The 20,024-nt window shown below is 38.4% G+C and overlaps 1 protein-coding gene across 2 annotated transcripts in view; it reads right to left on the bottom strand.

Annotated features, from left to right (window-relative positions):
* Positions 1-20,024, bottom strand: part of LOC127545341 (rho guanine nucleotide exchange factor 18-like) — a 50,919-nt gene that overhangs the window by 14,039 nt on the left and 16,856 nt on the right. The window contains exons 3-12 of one of the 2 annotated variants that reach the window (XM_051972547.1): positions 15,635-15,779; positions 14,827-14,936; positions 14,536-14,676; positions 9,861-10,111; positions 8,724-8,849; positions 7,834-7,951; positions 7,166-7,414; positions 6,088-6,164; positions 2,185-2,363; positions 1,152-1,237 (exon numbers count right to left, since the gene is read on the bottom strand). In XM_051972547.1, coding sequence (XP_051828507.1) covers positions 1,152-1,237; positions 2,185-2,363; positions 6,088-6,164; positions 7,166-7,414; positions 7,834-7,951; positions 8,724-8,849; positions 9,861-10,111; positions 14,536-14,676; positions 14,827-14,936; positions 15,635-15,702 — 1,405 coding nt within the window. In that variant the 5' untranslated portion in view covers positions 15,703-15,779. Of the gene's footprint in view, positions 1-1,151; positions 1,238-2,184; positions 2,364-6,087; positions 6,165-7,165; positions 7,415-7,833; positions 7,952-8,723; positions 8,850-9,860; positions 10,112-14,535; positions 14,677-14,826; positions 14,937-15,634; positions 16,033-20,024 lie in introns of those variants that run through there. The other variant, XM_051972546.1, reaches the window with a different exon arrangement.

The raw sequence follows: 20,024 nt of genomic DNA, 5'->3' as shown, positions 1-20,024 counted from the left end.
GAAACCTCTCAAGTGCCATTGGTGCTGGGGCCAAAATAAGTAAGTGTCAGCATTAAAGTTAGGCTAGGTTTTTCTGATGAGAATGTTTCAGACACAAGCATGAAGCTGGGCTGGAATACTTAATTAAAAAGCATTACTGTTTTTAAAATCTTCAGGATGCTCCAAAAGTCTAGCTCATGTCCAATTCTATTAATTGGAGAAGCCATGGGCCAATGATTCATCTTTGAGAATAGCACATGATTGAACTCATAGGCTGGCTGCCTAAAGAGCCGACTTGTGATTTAGGTCAGGGAGAACCACTCACATGTACGGAGCTCAAGCTTGCCAAATATTATGTTTGTTTTAGAGATGAAGTAACTGAAATTTCTGAGGCTGGATTTAAGCCCAGTTTGGCACTCTACTTCTACTACACCAAGTTGTCTCCCTAAAGGACAAAGGGTCCCAGTCCCTAAGGAGTGCAAAAATCTAAACAATCTCTTCAAACGACAATGAAACAATGAGTTCTTTCCAAAACATGCTGTACTATCAATGCTGTCCTAGTGGTGAGGCTCTGGGAGTTGGGACACATGCAGCATCCTCCCTGACATTCCACACCAGAACACCATGTGATCTCCTCACTGTGCAGATAGCGGCCCTTCCACTTAGAGCAGGAACTACTTCCCTAGCTCACTGGAGAGGCGCACTCACAGCCCCAGGACGCTGGCTTAGTTGGGGGCGAGTTTACTTGGTGCTACAAAGTAATGGTCCCAGCTTTGCTACTGGTGACAGCCACCTGGTCCTTTCTGATTCCTGGCTTCTCCGAACCCTTCCTTCTCCCTGCCCACCCAGCAAAATGCCTGAGAACCCCAGGAGAGGAACAACCATGTCTATCTCTTTGCTTATGTGCTGAACTGAAACTAAACCCCAAGCCACTGGGGGAACTGGACCAGAACTGCAGCCTCTGTGCCCTGGCCCCACATCCCTCCAGGGGTTTTCTGCTGCCAGTGGCTCTCCCAGGACATAGTCAAGAATTCACACACATACACACACACACAACAGACACAGATACAGAAACACAGACACACACACACACTAGAGACAGATACACACACACTCTCACTCACTCATTTACACATCCTAGAAGGTTCAGAATTTGTTTCCAGTCCCTTTACCTTGGAATTCTTTTAATTTGGCAGCTCGGGCCTCAGCCATTTTTTCTTCAGCCTCACTGAATGGCTCCTCCTCCCCGTCAGGGCAGCTGAGGGAAGAAGGGAGGACACTGCTGTGAGCTGACTTTATGCTTTTCCTGGATCATTCTCTGATTTCTTAAAAAAAGACACTGCTCTTCTAAGTCATCTGACAGAGAGGGAGGCTAAGAATTTTTTAATTGAATAAAACCTGTTCATCACTAGTTTAAAAAAAAAAAAGGCAGGAGGAGCTGGAAGAAATAAATGAGCAGACATCTGGGGAAGATTATCTGTACAGAGTGTATTAGTGAAAAAGGAAAGCATGTTCACAACCTGTAATAACAGAGAGCTCACAATTTAAGAAGGGGACAACACAGGCAGGGTATAATAAGAACACAACAGAAAGAAAAATCAGTCAACATTTATCTGAAGGCTCCAGACTATCGACACTTAGCCCCAACCATATGCAACACTGATGGATTGCTGGAATGAGAAAATCTGGACAAGATTAGCCTAGGAAGCCTTCAATGGTGAATGGTGAAACCATTTGGTAGAAAGAAAAGGAAAGCATTCCGTAAAGAGGGAACAGGACTCAGAAAACCCTCCAAGGAAGCCAAGTTTTTCTAGGGCACAATGTAGGTTTGCCCATCCAAAGCTAGCTAAAAGCCAGGGTGTACATAACAGGACTGAAGGGCTCTCAAGTAAAAGCAGAAAAAGTGTGTGGGGAGAAGAAGTAAGGTAAAGGGATGAATGAGTTTAAAGAGGAAAATCAAGTTTGTAAACAACTTGTTCCATCTGGAATATGGAAATCTAGAATCCACCAGATACGCAGAGAACTAACTTTCCATACTCCCTCCCTACAGAACCAGTGGTTTAGTTTTTATTAAATAATCTCTATGTAGTGCTACTAATAACTAGGACAAAGTTAACTTTCTTTTGATCATGAAGGTAAAATATTTACTCTGAAGGGAGCTTATGTACAAATGGGAAAGAAAACCCTTCCCAAGTTTTTATTTACCTCTCCACAGCTCTGCGGATCTGGTCCATCCATGAATTTCTCTCTTCTTTGGAGCAGGTATAAATTTCATACATTTCTGGGCCTTTCAGGGAGGCACTGATCAGAAACATTGCTTTTTCCTCATTCGCTACCTCCCTCACAATTAGCTTTTGTAATGAAATAACAGGTGGTTTTGAATCCTGAAAAACAAAATCAGATGGGGGAGAGGAAGGTGGTGTTGTTATTATTATTTTTTTTTTTTTGCCATCACCTCTTCACACACCAACTGAGTATTCCTCTCCTTAGCAGCAGCCTATTTAAAGGAGGAAGGAATGTGTCCCTGTGCATTTTCAACCTAAGTTAGAAGTAACTAATTATATACAGAATTAAATGCTGCCAGCAGGCTTGGTACAGGAAAGGTAATGGCAAAGCAATGAATATTTTTAACACCATGGGGACACATATTTTCACTGGCTAATACAACAATGAGACAAAGAAGATATATTTCTCAGTTTTTAATTATTTGCATTTGGCCAATCACAGTACCCAAGAAGGGACCCAAACTACCATCTGTCTCCTTGCTCCTTCATAGCTGACCTTCTGAGGAAAGTGTCTTCATGAAAGCTCATCTGTAGCAGATGCTGCCTGCACCAGTCTGTCCCCAGAATCCTCCCATCAGGCAACTGTGCTCACAACTCCTCTGGACCTCATCACCAGCCTTTGCTCAATTTCCTCTAACCACTTTGAGGGACTGGATTCAATTTAACTCAATAAATGTTTACTAAATTTACTAAGTTGAACATCTCACGCTCTGCTGACATTAGCAGCCACCTTTTCTTCTCTGAGATCGATTCCCTCTGTCCCCAATCCCCTGTTTAGATCCTGTGGCCATTCCTTACCAATCTCTAGTTTATCCTCCTTCTCCTTAAGGAGTTCAGTGTCTAGCTGAGTGTTCGTCTTCCTGTTACTCCAACTCTTGTCCTCACATTTAGGAATTTCAATATACCTAGTGATATACTAATAAAAAAAGCCCTTACTTCCATTCTCTTCCATTCATTCCCATTCTTCTGACTTGAACCTTATTAGCAGGAATGGATAGATGGATCAAGGGAGGTTCCTATCACAGATAACTCAGTATATGGGTAGAATAGTCTATAGATAGAAGCAATGCAAATCCTGATGTAGGGAATCCTTCTGAATCTCTGAGAAAGGTAATAGGCACCTGCTTTGTCAGAGAGCACCAAAATCTACCTCAACCTCCCTCTTCTTCCTCCCAATCTGCACAGTAAAGCAAGCAGCTGGGCCTTTCAGTGCCATTCAGAAGGGCAGTACCAACCAGCAAGTAATTCTACTTGCCACGCAGTCACCAAATGGAATCCAAAGTAAAGATGGGCCTTGGACCTGGAAGTCCAACAGTAAGTGTCCTATAGCAATTCCATTTGGATTTGTAGTTCCTTAAATCTGCTTGAAGAAAGCTCTCCTGATCTTCCAACATCCAGCTGGTTCTTAGTTACCATAGACACAGATTAAAGGCAGAATGAAGTGTACTGTTTTCCAGGGTGAAATAGTAGGTCTAATCCTCCTCCTCCCATCAGGCCCCTGAATTAACATGCTACTAATAAGAGAGTTCATGAAGCAGGATTCCAGGACCAATATCCGAGGCTATGCATTTTCCATGCCCATGCAATGGAAAAATGCAGTAAACAAATATACTGAAAAAAGAAGGACCCATTCCTTCTGTCAATAACAAAACTCTTCCCATTTTAAAGGTGCAAAACTCCTGAACTCATTGAAACTTCACTTTGTTTTCAATTTTTCCCTCTGGATTAATATTAAACTGTGTCACTTGCCTCCTTTGCTGAGTGAAGTTTTTAAAAATGCACTTCAATACACCAAAATTTATGGGATGCAGCCAAAGCAGTACTTAGGGGAAAATGCATTTCTCTAAATTATTACATTAACTGAGCAGAACCAGGAGATCATTATACACTTCGACAACGATATTGTATGAGGACATATTTTGATGGAAGTGGATTTCTTTGACAAAGAGACCTGAGTTTCAATTGATAAATGACGGACAAAAGCAGCTACACCCAAAGAAAGAACACTGGGAAACGAATGTGAACTATCTGCATTTTTGTTTTTCTTCCCGGATTATTTATACCTTCTGAATCCAATTCTCCCTACGCAACAAGAGAACTGTTCGGTTCTGCAAACATATATTGTATCTAGGATATACTGCAACATATCCAACATATAAAGGACTGCTTGCCATCTAGGGGAGGGGGTGGAGGGAGGGAGGGGAAAAAAATCGGAACAGAAATGAGTGTAAATATAATGTAATTATTAAATAAAAAAATTTAATAAAATAAATAAATAAATAAATTATTACATTAACAAAATAGAAAAAGAACAGATTAAAACACTGGGAATGCCACTAAAAAAAACTAGCAGAAAAAAAAATCTTCAATTGAGTACCAAATTGGAAATCCTGAAAAATTAAAGGAGAAATTAATAAGATTGATAGGGGGAAAAAAACCCCAACTTTTCAGCTAATCAATAAATTTAGGGGCTGGTTTTATGGAAAAAAAAATCAATAAGCTAAACCACTGGTTAATTTGATTAAAATAAAGAAAACCAAATATTCAGTATCAAAAGTAAAAAGTAATTAACATTACCATCAATGAAGAAATTAAAGCCTTAATTAGGAAATATTTTACGGTTATGTGTCAATAAATCTGACAATCCAAGCAAATTTGATGACTATTTACAAAAATACAGATTACTTTGTAATTTGCATTTCCCCCCACTTATTTTTCATGTTTTTAAATTTTCCTTTTGATCTTTTCACAACTGTGACTAATATGGAACGATGTACATGATTATACATGTACAACAATTACCTACCATTTTCAGGAGAGAGGAAGGAACAAAAAAATTTGAAACTCAAAAATCTTATAAAAATGTAACAGGAAAATACTATTAAAAATGTATGTGTGTGTGTGTGTGTGTGTGTGTGTGTGTGTGTGTGTATATATATATATATAAAATTCAAAAGCAAATGCAATTTTCTCAATGTGTACATGCTAATCCTAAATACAATTTATTACACAATACTACACTAATCAGTTCATCTTCAATCTTAGCGATTAGCATTGATAGGAAATGGATTAAAACTGGGAAAAATGGCTTCTGGAACAATCCAAGTCCCTATGTAGGCAAAAAGCCCCATTGCTAACAAACAGCACCAGCAAAGATCTTTGCTTTAAAAACAGACCTTCTCTCTGTGCTGTCCTGAATACAAATGAGAGGAGCTTTATCAGATTAAACCAGGAGTGCCCCAGAGGTTCCCAGACAAAAGTTGCCATCAATAATTGTCAAGCTTCCATTTTCTATCTTGGAGCCATTGGTGAGTGCATAAAAAATATGGCAACCATAAAAGTAGAAACAAAGTTGCACCTTCCCACAATAGACCTCCTTAATGTACATCAGCATGCTAGGCTTTCACTCTGCACAAGCTCAGTGGGCCAGTCTGTTCCGGGGGGCTGCTCTTTATCCTTTCATTCTAACATTCTTCCCACCCTTCTAAAGTCCTTATCAGGACTCACTGTTCTGGGCATTAATAATTTGTTTGTTAGTATAGCTAAAAGTTATTAACCACTGCTATTCCCCTCTCAAATATTTATGCCTTTTCTCTCTCTTCCTTTTCAAACCTATCCTTTAAAAAAAGTTCAGAGGCTCACGTACTTCACCTCCTGGCCAACCCCTGGCAAGTTCATTCAAACACGAGCAGCATAGACGCCTTGATACCCTTGTGTATACACGTCTGAACATAGGCAGCAGCCCAGGACCCTAACACTAGACCCAATCGAGGAAGGCCTGGCCAAAGTGTCACTTATAGGGAGGAGTATACAAAATACCTACCACAGATGCAAAGACATATTTCTGGTCCTTTTCTTGTAGCAGCAGAAGCACATCAGTCAGTAGGACAGCAAGAACGTCTATTAAGAAAGAAGAATGAAAACATCAAATGCTATCAGTAGATGACTGAGAAGGATCTGAGTCAGAGAGGCCTAGTCCTCAATGCCACTTTCTGTCCATACTATCCCAGGCAAGTCATTTTACATCATTAGGACTCAGTTTCCTCATCTGTAATTGAGGGAACTGAATGAAATGATCTCTGGGTCCCAGAAGTCCCCTAAGACTGTTCACATACAGTATGGAGATAGACTTTTAAGCGCCATAATTATGTTTTCCAGAATCTAAGAAGTCCCTTGGCCTGAGGAAGATAAGTTCCTAACTTTCCTTGATTTTTGTATTTGAGAAAAAAGAAGTGGGGTGCTTTCCCATTTCAATCACAAGTAAACCCAGCAATAAGCTAATGAACATGCTAAACAGTCCCTCTCTGAACGTATATCTTGAAACAAAGGAAAGACCTACTATAATCTTTGACATGGAAAATTTCTGCACAATAGATATAACATGCTCTAAAAGGAGCACATCTCTAAAGATTCACTACAGTTACACCAAGAATACTGGGACTTCAAGTTGCAAGTACTGGAAGGAAAGGAGCTGGCTTGAAGGTAGGCTTGTTAGGGAAACCTGAAGAATGTCAGCTTTTTAAAACAACCTTGCTTCCTGCCCTGATCTTTTGTGGGCAAAAAAGTGTCATGGGGTTGACATGACATAGGTTGATGTTATTTTCTCGACTACAAAGCACAAGTCTCTCAGAATAATGTGTTTTCGTGGAAGAGAGCCCATGAAGCACTCATAGAAGAATGGAACAAACAGAATAGAGAAAGAAATGATTTGTACAGTTATCTTACATCATCTTTCTGAACCATAATGTTCCAAACTTAGCTTATATAAGCAGTTAAACTCGTAGTTGCCTTTCTTTGTACCCAAGTGCTTTGTTCCTCGGTGCATAGCTGGTCATAATATAGTTTTATATGACAAACCAAAGGCACCTTTTCCACCTCCTTTCTCTCGTGGAGAGGCTTACCTTTCAGACGTCCTGATGCAGTTTTCCAGCAAAGCATTCCATCGACATGGAGCTGCCTGTGAAGCATATCCTCTTTCCGGAAGGTCAGCCCGTTTTTGAGCTTGCCGGAGGATTTGAGGTCCATCTTGCCAACAATCTCTTTGAGGCGTTGCCCCTTCTCACATTCATTCACTTTGGCATCAACTTGCGTGATGATGTCTTTTATGAGGCCTAGAGCCTGGTTCAAATCTTCATAATCTTCAGTGCCAGCTACCATGGACAGCAGAGTTAGTTGCTTTTTTTTTTTTAAGCTCAGTAAACACAAGAAATGATGGTCTTACCCCCAGATGTTATTTGTACAGCAACCCAGGGATCCTCCATCAAATTTTAAAGTCTCATATGGCTCCCCAAAACAAAACTACTTTTTGTGCCAATGTAAAGATTTTCATTTTTAATGCATCAAAATAAGTGCAGCTAAAGTGACCTCCAAAATACTCTTCATGGGTCAAGTCTTGGGGGGAGGGGGAATCCTGTATGGAATTTATAAGTATACAACTCAAAGGCAAAAAGAGGATCATATTTGGATATTAGGAAGACAATATGTGGGACAAAAGTTAAATGATCCACAGAATTTTATTTATCAAGCAGTGCTTTGATGCCCATAGAGAAAGACTTAGAAAATTAAGTACCTTCAGTATTCTGAATAATGCGCTCGACCAGCACAGGGTATTTGGTAATACGCTGAGTAACAAGAAGGATGCACTCCTGAACACCAAGCCGTCTAACAATGGAGAAGTTGCCAATTTTCTATGGAAAGAAAAAGCCAAAGCTCACACATAGTAATTCTTGAGCAACCAGAATGCAGTCCTCTACCCAGACCAATTAACAAGTCAGTCTGCTTTTTATGTCTCCATTTTCTGATCAGAAACACCTGGCCTTGGATATCAGGCTGCCTATGCCTTTGGAAATATAATTTTCAACTTGTAAAAGCCAAGGGGGGTGGGAGGGAGGAGCGAAGGGACAGTACACCTCTTAGGGAGGATAAAGGATTAGTAACTAAGCCAGGTTGGAAACTAGCCCATCCTTGCCACTGGAGGGAGAGAGAAACAAGTTTTATTCTTCTGAGCATAGTGTCAGTTATCCTTTTATGCTTCTAAAGCTTGAAATTGTTTCCAAAAAAAAAAAAAAAAAAGCTGGCAGGACTCCAAAGTCACCAATTCAGAAAACAGCTGAGAATGTGGCCTTGACCTCTGGCTCTGGACAATCCAGTGACAATGTTGCACATCAGCTTCCCCCCTCCCCCAATTTGGTCAAAATCTTTCTCTTGGACATTGTTCTGGTTCTCTAAGCATGAGGCAGCGTCCAGCACAGCTTATCAGACAGGCACGTGTCCTCCAGGTGTTCTCTCCCTTCCTTTCCAATTCAGTTTGGTTCCTTCTGGACCAAACTCGATTGTTGTACTTTTAAAAATAAATCCTCCTGTAAACCATTTATGCCTCTCCTGTTCAAGAACAAAAGCATCAGGGAACATAGAAAGGCCTCCAGTTCTCACAGCTAGAAGGCTCTTACTTCTTTTTACCTTAATCATATTTTGGAATTTCTTGTTTTGCTGAAGCAGTTCCTTATAGTGACTGACAGCTTCATTGTGACCACAACAGAAGATACCATATTTTTCTTTCATTCTTTCTCCATTTTCACCTGAAAACTAATATAGAAGAGACAGAAAACAATCATGGAAAGTCTGTTTGCAACCACCAGAAGCTAACTGAATTCATTTCATCAGGCTTCAGATGTTTACTCTGTTTTCTCCTGTTTACTCATGTTTTCAGTTTTTCCTCTTTAAAAAAAAAAAAAGAGAAACCTGGAGGCACAATGCTCAGACTCACAACATACTAAGCCAAGGGCTTTAACAGGCTGCAGAAGTTAACAATAATTTGATAACCCATAAACCAGAGTGATAACACATTTTTAAAATTCAGAAAATATGGGGAAAAAAGCAGAAAAAGAAATGAGGATTGCTGTAATAAACATTCTTCTTATTAACAGTACAAAATAACAGTTTAGAAACTGATTCAGGAATGAATTCTAGGATCAAGAGATTTGCTGCTCTGCTCAGGAATTTATGCTAGTCATTTTATTTCTTTCAGATTAAAACACATTTTTCACTTTACTTTTCCTTAAAAAAAAAAAAAAAAAGCTTTTTATTTTCAAAATACACGCAAAGATAGTTTTCAGCATCAACCCCTTTAAAGTCTTGTGTTCCAAATTTCTCTTCCTCCCTTCTCCCCACTTTCCTCCCCCAGTCAGCAAACAATCCAATATAGGTTAAGCATGTACAATTCTTCTATACATATTTCCATATCTATCATGATAAAAAGAAAAATTAGATCAAAAAGGAAAAAAAATGAGAAAGAAAAAAAAGCAAACAGCAATTTTAAAAAGGTGAAAATTATATGTTATGATCCACATTCAGTCCCCATAATGCTCTTTCTGGATTCTGCCTGTCATTTTACAAGTGACCCAAACCACCTGTACCCTGGTAGTTCTCAGCCCCCCTCACATGAATTTCTGAGGAGAACAAATCTATCCAGAAGCCTGAGACCAAAACAGCCACCTAAAATGGGCTCTGTGGTCTCAGACCACAAGCTACTCTACTCATCAAAGATATTGGGATGCCTACTTTACACTGATTCCCCCCAATTTCTAGAGTTCTTACCTGTTGTACCAAGAGGTCTCCAATTTTCTGGATCACATAATTCTGATCACTGCCTTCTGCCAAGGATTCTCTGCGTCGCTCCTTCAAGCGGTGCAAGAACTGCCCGTGCATCTCCAGCAAGTCATCCACACATGGGAAGATGCGGTTGATTACTCTGCTACTAAACTGCATCTCTTCCTTCAGTGCTTTGGAGTAGACTTTCAACATTATTTTCAGGGTTCGGACATGATGCACTTCAGTCTGCATTAATTCTGGAGAGGACACAAAGTGCTGACACTAAGAAGCAGCTACAGCAAAATCACAATTCAACTCAGGTGCCCACACACCTGCCCAGGACCCCATGTCTCCTCCACCTCTCAGAATCCTGCTCTTTCTTCCAGGTGCATGCAGCGCTCTGGTACCACCTCCTTAAAGAAGATGATAAATCCCAATGATCAGTGTTTTATTCCTCTTCAGGGATGCTATATAGGTCAGTGGAGAGAGGGCCAGGCCTGGGGGCAGGAAGATTCATCTTCTGAGTTCAAATCTGGCCTCAGACACTTACCTGTGTCTGACCTGTGTGCCTCAGTTTCCTCAAGTGTGAAATGAGCTGGAGAAGGAAATGGCAAACCTCTCCAGTATCACTACTAAGAAAACTCGAAATAGGATCACAAAGAGTCAGACAAAATTGGAAAAACAATAAAATGTACTTATCTGTGTCCAGATTACAACTTTTCAACATACTAAAAGGTTCTTATGAGTAGGGAATGCTTTTTTTTTGGTTTTTGTTTTTCTATTCTCTGTTTAGCACAGTGCCTTATGCCCAGCTGGGTGCTTACTAAATGCCTGTTCATGATTCTAACCACTAGTTAATACAGTTTTCAAAATGCTTTCTTATATGTGAATTGGCTCATGGAGTCCAATAAGTCTGGGAAGGATGTTTGCTGAGGGTTCCCCAAAGAATAATCCTAAGCAAAAATCGCAAGAATTATTTATAGATCCCAGCAATCTACTGCCTGTCTGACCACTGTACTAAGCCTTTTGATATAGACCAGGGCTGGGGAATCTTTTTTCTGCTCGGGGTCACTGGACATTTCTAACATCATTTGTGAGCCATACAAAATTATCAACTTATAGAACTCAAGCAGCAGGAGCTTGTTGTGCCAGCTTTCAGCTCATCATCACTTGCAGTTGATTGATTTTTCAGGCCTTATTTGACCAACCCACCCCACAGTGAAGGCAAGAGAAGCAGAATGAGGATGAGAGAGTCAGATTAGAATGAGATGGTGGAAAACCAATCTGGAATCCAAACACTTGGGTTCAAATCCTAGCTCTCTTATATATTATCTGTAGGGCCTCAGTCAAGAGATTTCACCTCCCAGGACCTCACTTTCCTCATGTAGAAAAAGGACAGAGGCTGGTCTAGATCATCTTTCCAGTCCTCTTTAACTCTAAATCCTACAACAAACTGGCTTTTCTTGCAGCTAGTTTGGTAGCTCCAAAGGTGATTCCTTAAAAAGGTGCCCAAAAGTGTATGGGGTTAAGATATCCACAGTGAATTCCTGCACTTACTTGTGCAATGAATGTTGTGCAGGTGGGGAGAGAGAGAAGAACAATTAACATCAAAGTCGCAGAATACCTTATTCAGCGCAGTTTGTGAGCATTTAAAAAGGCAAAAAGGCATTAATAAGGGCCAGTTTGGACATAACAGAGTTAAGTAAGGGAATATGAAGTTAAACTCACTAAAATCCAGCCAAAGACTGTTCTAAAGATTGTGGTCAGTCTCAAGCTGAGTGCCCTTTTGGGCCTCTCTTTGGTCCTAAGAATGTTCAACATAAACATTTAATACAATAAACTGAATAGAGGAAGAGAGCATGTTCTTGGTTTTTTGGGATATCACAAAGCTGGGAAGGATAACAAACAAATTAAAAAATCTAGATTCTAATAGATGTTAATAGACTAAAAAGATGTTCTGAATCTACCAAAAGGAAATGCAAAAGTGAGAAAGGTAAAACTTACATTTATTTTTAAAAGAAATAGAAAATGACAATAGCAGTGTAAATGATCTATTAAGCGCAGGATGTGGAAAAGGAAAAAAATCACTATAGGTCTTCAAAGAGAAGTTGGGGCCATTGTAAAAGGGGGAAAATCCTATTGAAGTATGAGATGATCTAAGGTCTCTCAAAACTAAGGTTGCATGATACTAGATAGAATTCATGATCATCCTATTGCCCTGTTTGATATATAATATGCTACCTACTGTTCAGGGCAATTATATAGATTTATTATAGATGGCAGCTGTAAGAATTTCTATTAAAAGTTGAATATCAGTTAATTGCACAAGCAAACTTTTAAGACATACCATTTTTTTTGGAGGTGGGGAGGGAGATTCTACCCTGCTATACATAAATTCAACTTCAAGTATTTTCCTATCAGCGATTTATAGGCCTTTAGTACACAGACTATCTCTAAAAGAAAATACAATATGAAGAATAGCAAAGTATATGTAATTAGCAAATTACATATAATAGCAAAGTAATGTTCTTGAACTCAGAAAAAGGAATTAACAACTCATTCTCAATCAACTACATTTTGTTGACTATATTGAAGACACAGAGAAGATAAGACAGCTAGCTCTTGACATAATTGGTAAACCAATCCGAAAAGCAATTTGGAATTATGCAAAAAATTGACTAAAAAATTCATAATCTCTTAAACCCAGAGACCCAATTAAAAGCATATACCTTCTTTAAGGAGGTTAAATAAAGGTTCCATATACACCAAAACATACATAGTAAATTTGTTTTGTGGTAGCAAAGAACTGAAAAAAAGTAAATGCCTATTATGGTACAAGATTGTAATGGAATATTATGGTCTAAGAAACAATGATTATGAATTCAGAAGACTCATCTAAATGGATACAAAATATAAAGCAAGCAAACCCAGAAAAATATGACAATATTGTAACCAGAAAGAACAAAAAATCAAAACCGAACATTGCAATTTCAATGACTAAGTACGGCTCAAAAGAAAAGGTAAGAAAACATGACTCCCTCCTTTGCTTGTAGTATTGGGAAGTATGGACATAGAAGCACATATAAACTGTGAGACCTGAAGTCTTAGTGAGTTTTGCTAACCTGCTTTTTTTAAAAAAAGTTTTTTTATCATGAGGGATGGCTTACTAGATAGTGAAGAATATATCTGGAAATAAAAGTGATATAAAACTAAAAGGTAATAATACTTTTTAAATAGGGAAAAACTCAATTTTCTGAGTACCTTTACAAGAAATAGCTAGGTAATGAATGGGCAAGATACTTATAACTTACATAGAAAGTTAGTAACAATGCAAATTTGCTTGTGCATGGTAAATAAGAAATACTGCAGAAGAGGAAAGGACTGTAGCAGTCATGGAATGATTGATAGAGGTGGCTGGTCTGGAGCTATGCCCTGAAAAATGGGTAAAAGTTTAAAAAAAAAAAAAAAGACTGATTTTCTCAACCCACATAATAACATAACTTGAAACGACCTAAGTTCTGGGAACAGTTCATCTCACATTTACTGGTTAGGTCACCTCAAGATGGGGGTGATACACAAAGTGCAGGCACCTGTTGCCGTGGCCTTTAAAATTTTGTAAACTAAAGATGACAAATACCTGGGGACAGTGGCCAGGTCTGCCCTTGCCAGCCCAAAATATAATAACTTCACAGGCATACCTATACCAATTCAGCTCATTCTATTCTGCTGAAGGAAGTAACACAGACAATATAAACAACATACCTGAAAGTAGCAAATAATCTGACAAGATTACTAATATGGTTCTCCCCCTTTGCCCCAACTGTCTCACTAGCTCCATTAGAGGGATCTTCTTTCTCATATTTGAGAAAGAAACACATGCTTCTGTATGCCAATGATTAGTAAAAATAATATTCATATGAGATCCTGGAAAGGATCCAAATCTCCATCAAAATATAGCTCACAATTTAAATCAACAGACTGGCCATCGAGACCCTAAGTGACTGCACACCTCTTTAGGCCTGGAGTCCAATAAGAAATAATGAGCTGGCTGGCTTTCTGTGAAAGCAAAATTGATTCTTCAATTCATCAAGCATTTCTTAAATGGTTATTCTGCAGAGAACACTGTACCCAGGTAATAAAAATGCTTTTAGGGTGGCACTGTGGAGGCAAAAGGCTAGCCTTGGAAGAGGAAAGAAGGCCTTGGTTCAGATCCTCTCTGAGGCATATATAGAGATAGGTACATTTATTCCCAGGTGTAGACCTAGCACTATCAATCCACTAGTTATGTGACCCTCTCAAAACTAGCAAGAAGTTGTTCATCTTCATCAATGGAAGGAGTTTTAGTGCCAGCAATGCCCTACATCAGTACACTCAGGTCCAAACCAAATATCACTACAAATTTATATTTACAATACAAAAACAATAATGAGACAGACTATAGAGAGGTAGAATTTCCATTTTATAGCCAAGGAAACAGCTTCATGAATTGATAGGTAATGGAATAAAAAAGAGCTAGAGTTGGGACAACACCTGGTCTACTTCTTCCGGCTCCAGATTCAGCCTGGAAGAAATGGCACATGATGACTAACACTTTGCTAAAAATAAGCTTTTTCCTAACACCCAGAAAAACGAATAACTGGAAGGTACTGCTAAAGAACAACTGGAAAGCAACAGATCTTACCATAGATGACATCTTGCCTCTTCAATACTTCCTTTTTTTGTTTCTTTGCATATGGCAGTTCCACAGAAAGACTCCAGGACTCAGCCTCAAACTCTTGGCCATCAGCTTCTATTTCACTTTTTAGTGAGGCAGAGTAGGAATCTAATTTAAAAAGCACAAATATTCTGACTCATTAGACGACATGTCCTACTCCATATCACCCTTCTTTATGTCTTTTAATATGCTAACAAAAAGCATTTGCTGCAAAGAAATTATTTGAAATTTTTACAAGAATAAAAAAGACTTTTATACCTTCCACGAAAATAGATTCAGTAGTTGATGCAAGTGAAAGAGAATCATCTGTTGCCTGCTTGAATTTTACTAATCCAGCATCGGTTTCATCCATCTCTCCTGTACCTGATCTAAATAGGGAAAAAAAAATATCATTCTCATCTGGCCAATTAGATTAGTAACTAATTAGAGATGTGTGGTGCTCTCCTTTTTATAGGATTTCCACATACACTTTCTCTTTATCATAAGGATGATAAAAATTAGGGAACACTGACTCAAATTCGTTTGTCAATTTGAATCACCAGGACATATTTCATTACAACAAATGGGGGAAAAAACCAAATCTTGAGGATAGGTCATGTGTGATCCTTTGGAACTCATTCTAATCTGTAGGATCAATCTAGTTTATTAGTACCACACCTTAAGGACTCCTTGAAGTAAAGAGTGGAATGATAGACCTCTCATCCTATGAACACAAATGTAAATATTCCCAGCAACAGTCTGGGGATCTGAATCAAAAGACCATAAGATAAAGATAAGCATTAGCATAATGAATAGGAAAAAAGGTGAACACAGCAAGAAACCACAGAGTCCTAAGAATTTTCAGAAAGACAATGAACAAGCTGGGAAGCTAAAAGTCAGGTGTTACTTAGGATTTCATTCATTAACTGAAGAAAAGACAGCTGGCTGTCTTACAAATTCAGTAATGGAATCATCTTCCTACAGAACATTTTAAAATCAAGTAAAAATTTAGCACAAAATACACCTAATTAATCACATTTAAACAGAGATGGGAAATCAAGCTGCTTTATGAAAAAAGCCAACTTACCCAAATCTATTCAGAGTTCCAGCCGTATTTAATGCTGCTTGAAGACTTGCTTTGGTGGAGATAGTCATCCCGACATTCCTGGGCAGAACTGGGGTGCCATTAGATCCCAAGAGGGTGCTGCGAGGCTGCTCCTTCAAAGAGGCTGCTACGGATGCAAACACAGAGTTGGTACTCAGAAAACGAGCAGGACATTGAAGATTTCCCGTCCTTAAGCCCCTTTCAGAATGTGGCCGAAGTGCTGACAGGATCTTGGATGTTAGGAGTTCATTATCCAAAAAGACATTCTCATTCCATTTCCTAGAAAAAGAGCCATACAAAGACAGCTCGGGATGACCCGGGATGGAGCTGTTTCGGCTGCTGCTTTTGGAGTTTGCATTGCCCATGTCGATACCTGGGTCTCTCCAACCAAGCAGTGTGAGGATCAGAGAGGCACTGGCTTTATAGTACCGTGTGATCCTTCTAGAAATGTAAAGCTCCACTTAACTTACTGTATTGGCTAAATCAGCAGGTCTGAAGGGCAGGAAATTGGTCCCTACTGTGCCCATTTAGTGTGGAAACTGAAAAGTATTTTCTCCATTTATGAAACACCAGAGCCCATCACTGTTCACAGATGATAGAAAGCAAAGATCATTTTACATCCAATGCGAGTAAACAGATCAGAAAAGCCAGTGCTTTTTCCTATGATGCAAATTACATTATATTAGCACAACAGTGACTAACAATCACATCTAGGGCTTAATTACATGAAGTCAGGATAATTTTTGAACTTGAAGGGATTGCAAAGTATAATAATATTTGGCTACATCGTGGTCAAACACAACAAACAACTTTCATATTTAAAATGCAATAGATATTAACAGTTCCTTCCATTTGCTAATTAATTTATAGATTCAAATGATAGGCTTATCCCAATAATTTCTACTAAAAGAAAATGCATTTCTCAGATAGAAAAATTATGCTAAAAATTTTCTCCTCAGTCAAAACACTATTCCCAAGCAAAACCTGACTAAAAAAGGCTAGAGAATTAATTTGATTCTTACCATAAAATCAAATAAATAAAAAAAAATAAAGCATTTTAGAGCTTGTTCCATACAAGGATATATATATACACACATACATACACACACACACACACACACACACACTAAGAATTAAAATAAATCTGTCCAGTGGCTGGCTTTAGCAGTGGTCTGCTACCATTTTCCTTAAACTGGAAAATCCACCTACAGGTCAGCTGAAGGGAAAGCAGTAAATCCATTAGTTCTCAGCAGTCTATCTACAAACTGGTACTTTTAGCATGAAGCAATTCCAGAAAAGGAAGAGTTAGCTAATCTATATTTAAGACACTACTTCATTTCCAAACTGAGATTAGAATTCAGGTCCTAGGGCAAGATTAATATGGATTAGCATTTAAGAATAATCATAGCTGTACTTCTTTTATAGAGAGATAAAGACACAGGGTATTCTAAACATAAAATTTCTGATAGAGCAATGATGAAGAATAAAACAGTTTGTAAGTAATATTGGCATTTAAAGTCTATGATTCAGGTGAAGTGACATTACACCTAAACTATGGCTTAAAAAAATAACGGCGCAATGGCCACAAAAGTAATTCATCTTTATCTGTCAGTTTATATACAATAGGTTTCATCTGATTCTAACAAAACGATAAGCTAAGGGACTACTGGTAATAACATCTATTTGATAGGTGATATTAGGTGTAATGCAAGTGAGCGTCAGAGGTGGGAGGTGACTCAAGATGTCACCTGAGTCCAAAGTATACAGAGGCAACAATTTCATTAAATTTGGATTCAATATGTCCATAAGGAAATAAAATAGCCAGAACTGATATCAAGCCTATGATGTTAAGAAAGATGAGGGAGTTTGAAGGATCACAGATTTAAAGCTAGAAAAGGTCCTTAAAAAATCTAATCCAAGCCTTTCATTTTACAGAGAAGCCCAGAGAGGTTAAATGATGTCACAGCCAATCACTCAGTACTTATTAAATTCCCACTGTGTGCCTGACTACGACAGGTGGGCACTAAGGACACAGAGGCAAAAAAGCAACAATGTCTGGCCTCGTGGAGCTCACGCTCGATCAGAGATTGAGCCCAGTCAGGATTCAAACTCTTCTGCCTGCTAAAAAACAAACAAACAAAAAAACTTCACCTGTTTCCTTATAAACTCTACAATAAAATACAAACTCCTCAGATTGACATTCGTAAGCCTACCATCTTCGGCTCTTACCTACTTTTTTTCTCTCTTTTTTCTTTTATTTATATATTTAAAACTAAATACAAAATAAGAAAAAACAAAATAGAAAAAGATAGAAAAGACAAATAAAAAACAAAACATTGTCATGTGCCCAGCAGAGTATCAGGGAGGATTCAAAAGATGTAACAAATTTCCATTTCAAGAAAGCATATAATAATAGAAGAGATTATATATTCATGACTGTCCATCTCTTCTTTGCTTCCTTGCAGGTTATTCTTTTGCTCTCTGCTGTGCGCTTTTTACTTTACTCTTTTTTTCCCCTTTCATTCCTTCCTCCAAAAAACAATAGTAACATGGCTGACGTGTAATGCAGATTTTGCTACGTCTCCAGTTTAATGTTTTCCTTTTTGTTTAATATATCCCCTTTGTCAAAGGAGAGCTGTTTTTCACTGTTGGGACTCCAGCTTCCAATGCCATACATTTGTCCAGCCTGTCCTACCAGTCTTTTAAGGTTGGTTCAGATGCCACCCCTTCAGAACTTATCTCCCCAGTTTTTTGTGCTTACTTCCCCAAATTTTCTTGCATTTTCTTATTTGTGCCATCCTGCACACCATAAAATGGCTTTTTATTTTTGTACTTTTGTACATCAGAGATACTGAATAAAATGGTTTTTGAACTGTCATACCCAGAAAAAGCAACCAACAAATATTCATTGACTGAACTTTCAAATGACCAACACTCCAGTCAATAAAAAGTTACCATACATGGATTATTTTATCCATAATGAACTACAATACTACATTAAATCTATAAGTGAAATCACTGCATCAGCCTCTAATAATTAAAATGGCATTTCAAGATTTCATTGAATCGCAAGATTATTAGGACAAGGATAAACTGGGTGACTCAGTGGATAGAGCTTTGGAATCAGGATGACCCGAATTCAAAATCAACCTTAAACATTAGCTGATTGATCCTGGACAAGTTACTTAATCATGACTGCCTCCTTCCTCCACCACCCCAGAAAAAATTAGAACAAACATCAATCACTAGTAGAGGATAAACATGTAAAAATTACTATGGCTTAATGAAAGAACATAAGGCTTGACAGTCAGGAGATAAGAGTTAGTATTTCACCCCTCACATTTCCTTACCCCACGATCACAGACACATAACTTAACCTTTCTTTAATACTACCTGCACCAGACTGTGAAGTCCTTGAGAACAGAGACTGCCTTGCTTTTATCCCCAGATTTAACCCAATGTCTGGTACACAGTAGGCACTTAACAGATATAAACATAAGTGGTTGCTTTTGTAAACAAAAGGTACATAACAGATATGTACTACTTCTCTTTCAAACATTTATTTCCTAGAAAAAAGTTTGCCAACCAAAATCCTTCAATGTAATCTTTTTTTAAAAAATATTTTATTTTATTTTATTTAATAATAACTTTATATTGACAGAATACATGCCAGGGTAATTTTTTTTACAACATTATCCCTTGCACTCGCTTCTGTTCCGATTTTTCCCCTCCCTCCCTCCACCCCCTCCTCTAGATGGCAAGCAATCCTATATATGTTAGATATGTTACAGTATATCCTAGATCCTTCAATGTAATCTAATAAAAATTTTTCATCAGGACCATTCTACTTTATTTTAACTTTTAAAATGAAAACTATCAGGAATAGGCAATTATTTCCAGTAATACAGAAAGAATTATCCTACACAGAGAACCCAGGGCATGCCTCCGCAGCAGACTGCCAATCTGGGCTTTTAAGCCTCCAAATATCAGGTGGGAGTTTTTTCCTAGCTCGAGTTGCGGATAACCACACAAAACAGAATTTCTTAGAGAAAGTGCTACCCCCCATCTAAAAGATGACAAATTTAATTTGTAAAGATGGGCTTTTGGCTCTAAGAATAAAAACATATATTCAGAATCAGATGGTGTTTCTCTAAAACAAAAATCCAAGGAGTCAGAAGTCATTAGTTTCTTGGAGTTGTGCTCTATTGGTCACAAGGTGAAGTACACCATGACTGCCAAACAGTATCTTCCCTAACACAAACGACATCTCTGGCGTTTAATTAGCACTGTCTGCACACTGCTGAGATTTCATATTGATTGCTGTCAGCCTATCACAGACAACTAGACTGTGCGTACCCCAGAGCTGTTTCAT

Source organism: Antechinus flavipes, chromosome 1 (assembly GCF_016432865.1).
Source record: "Antechinus flavipes isolate AdamAnt ecotype Samford, QLD, Australia chromosome 1, AdamAnt_v2, whole genome shotgun sequence".
Taxonomy (NCBI): Eukaryota; Metazoa; Chordata; class Mammalia; order Dasyuromorphia; family Dasyuridae; genus Antechinus; species Antechinus flavipes.
Note: the sequence above shows the minus strand (reverse complement) of the source record. Positions and strands in the feature narration are given on the sequence as shown.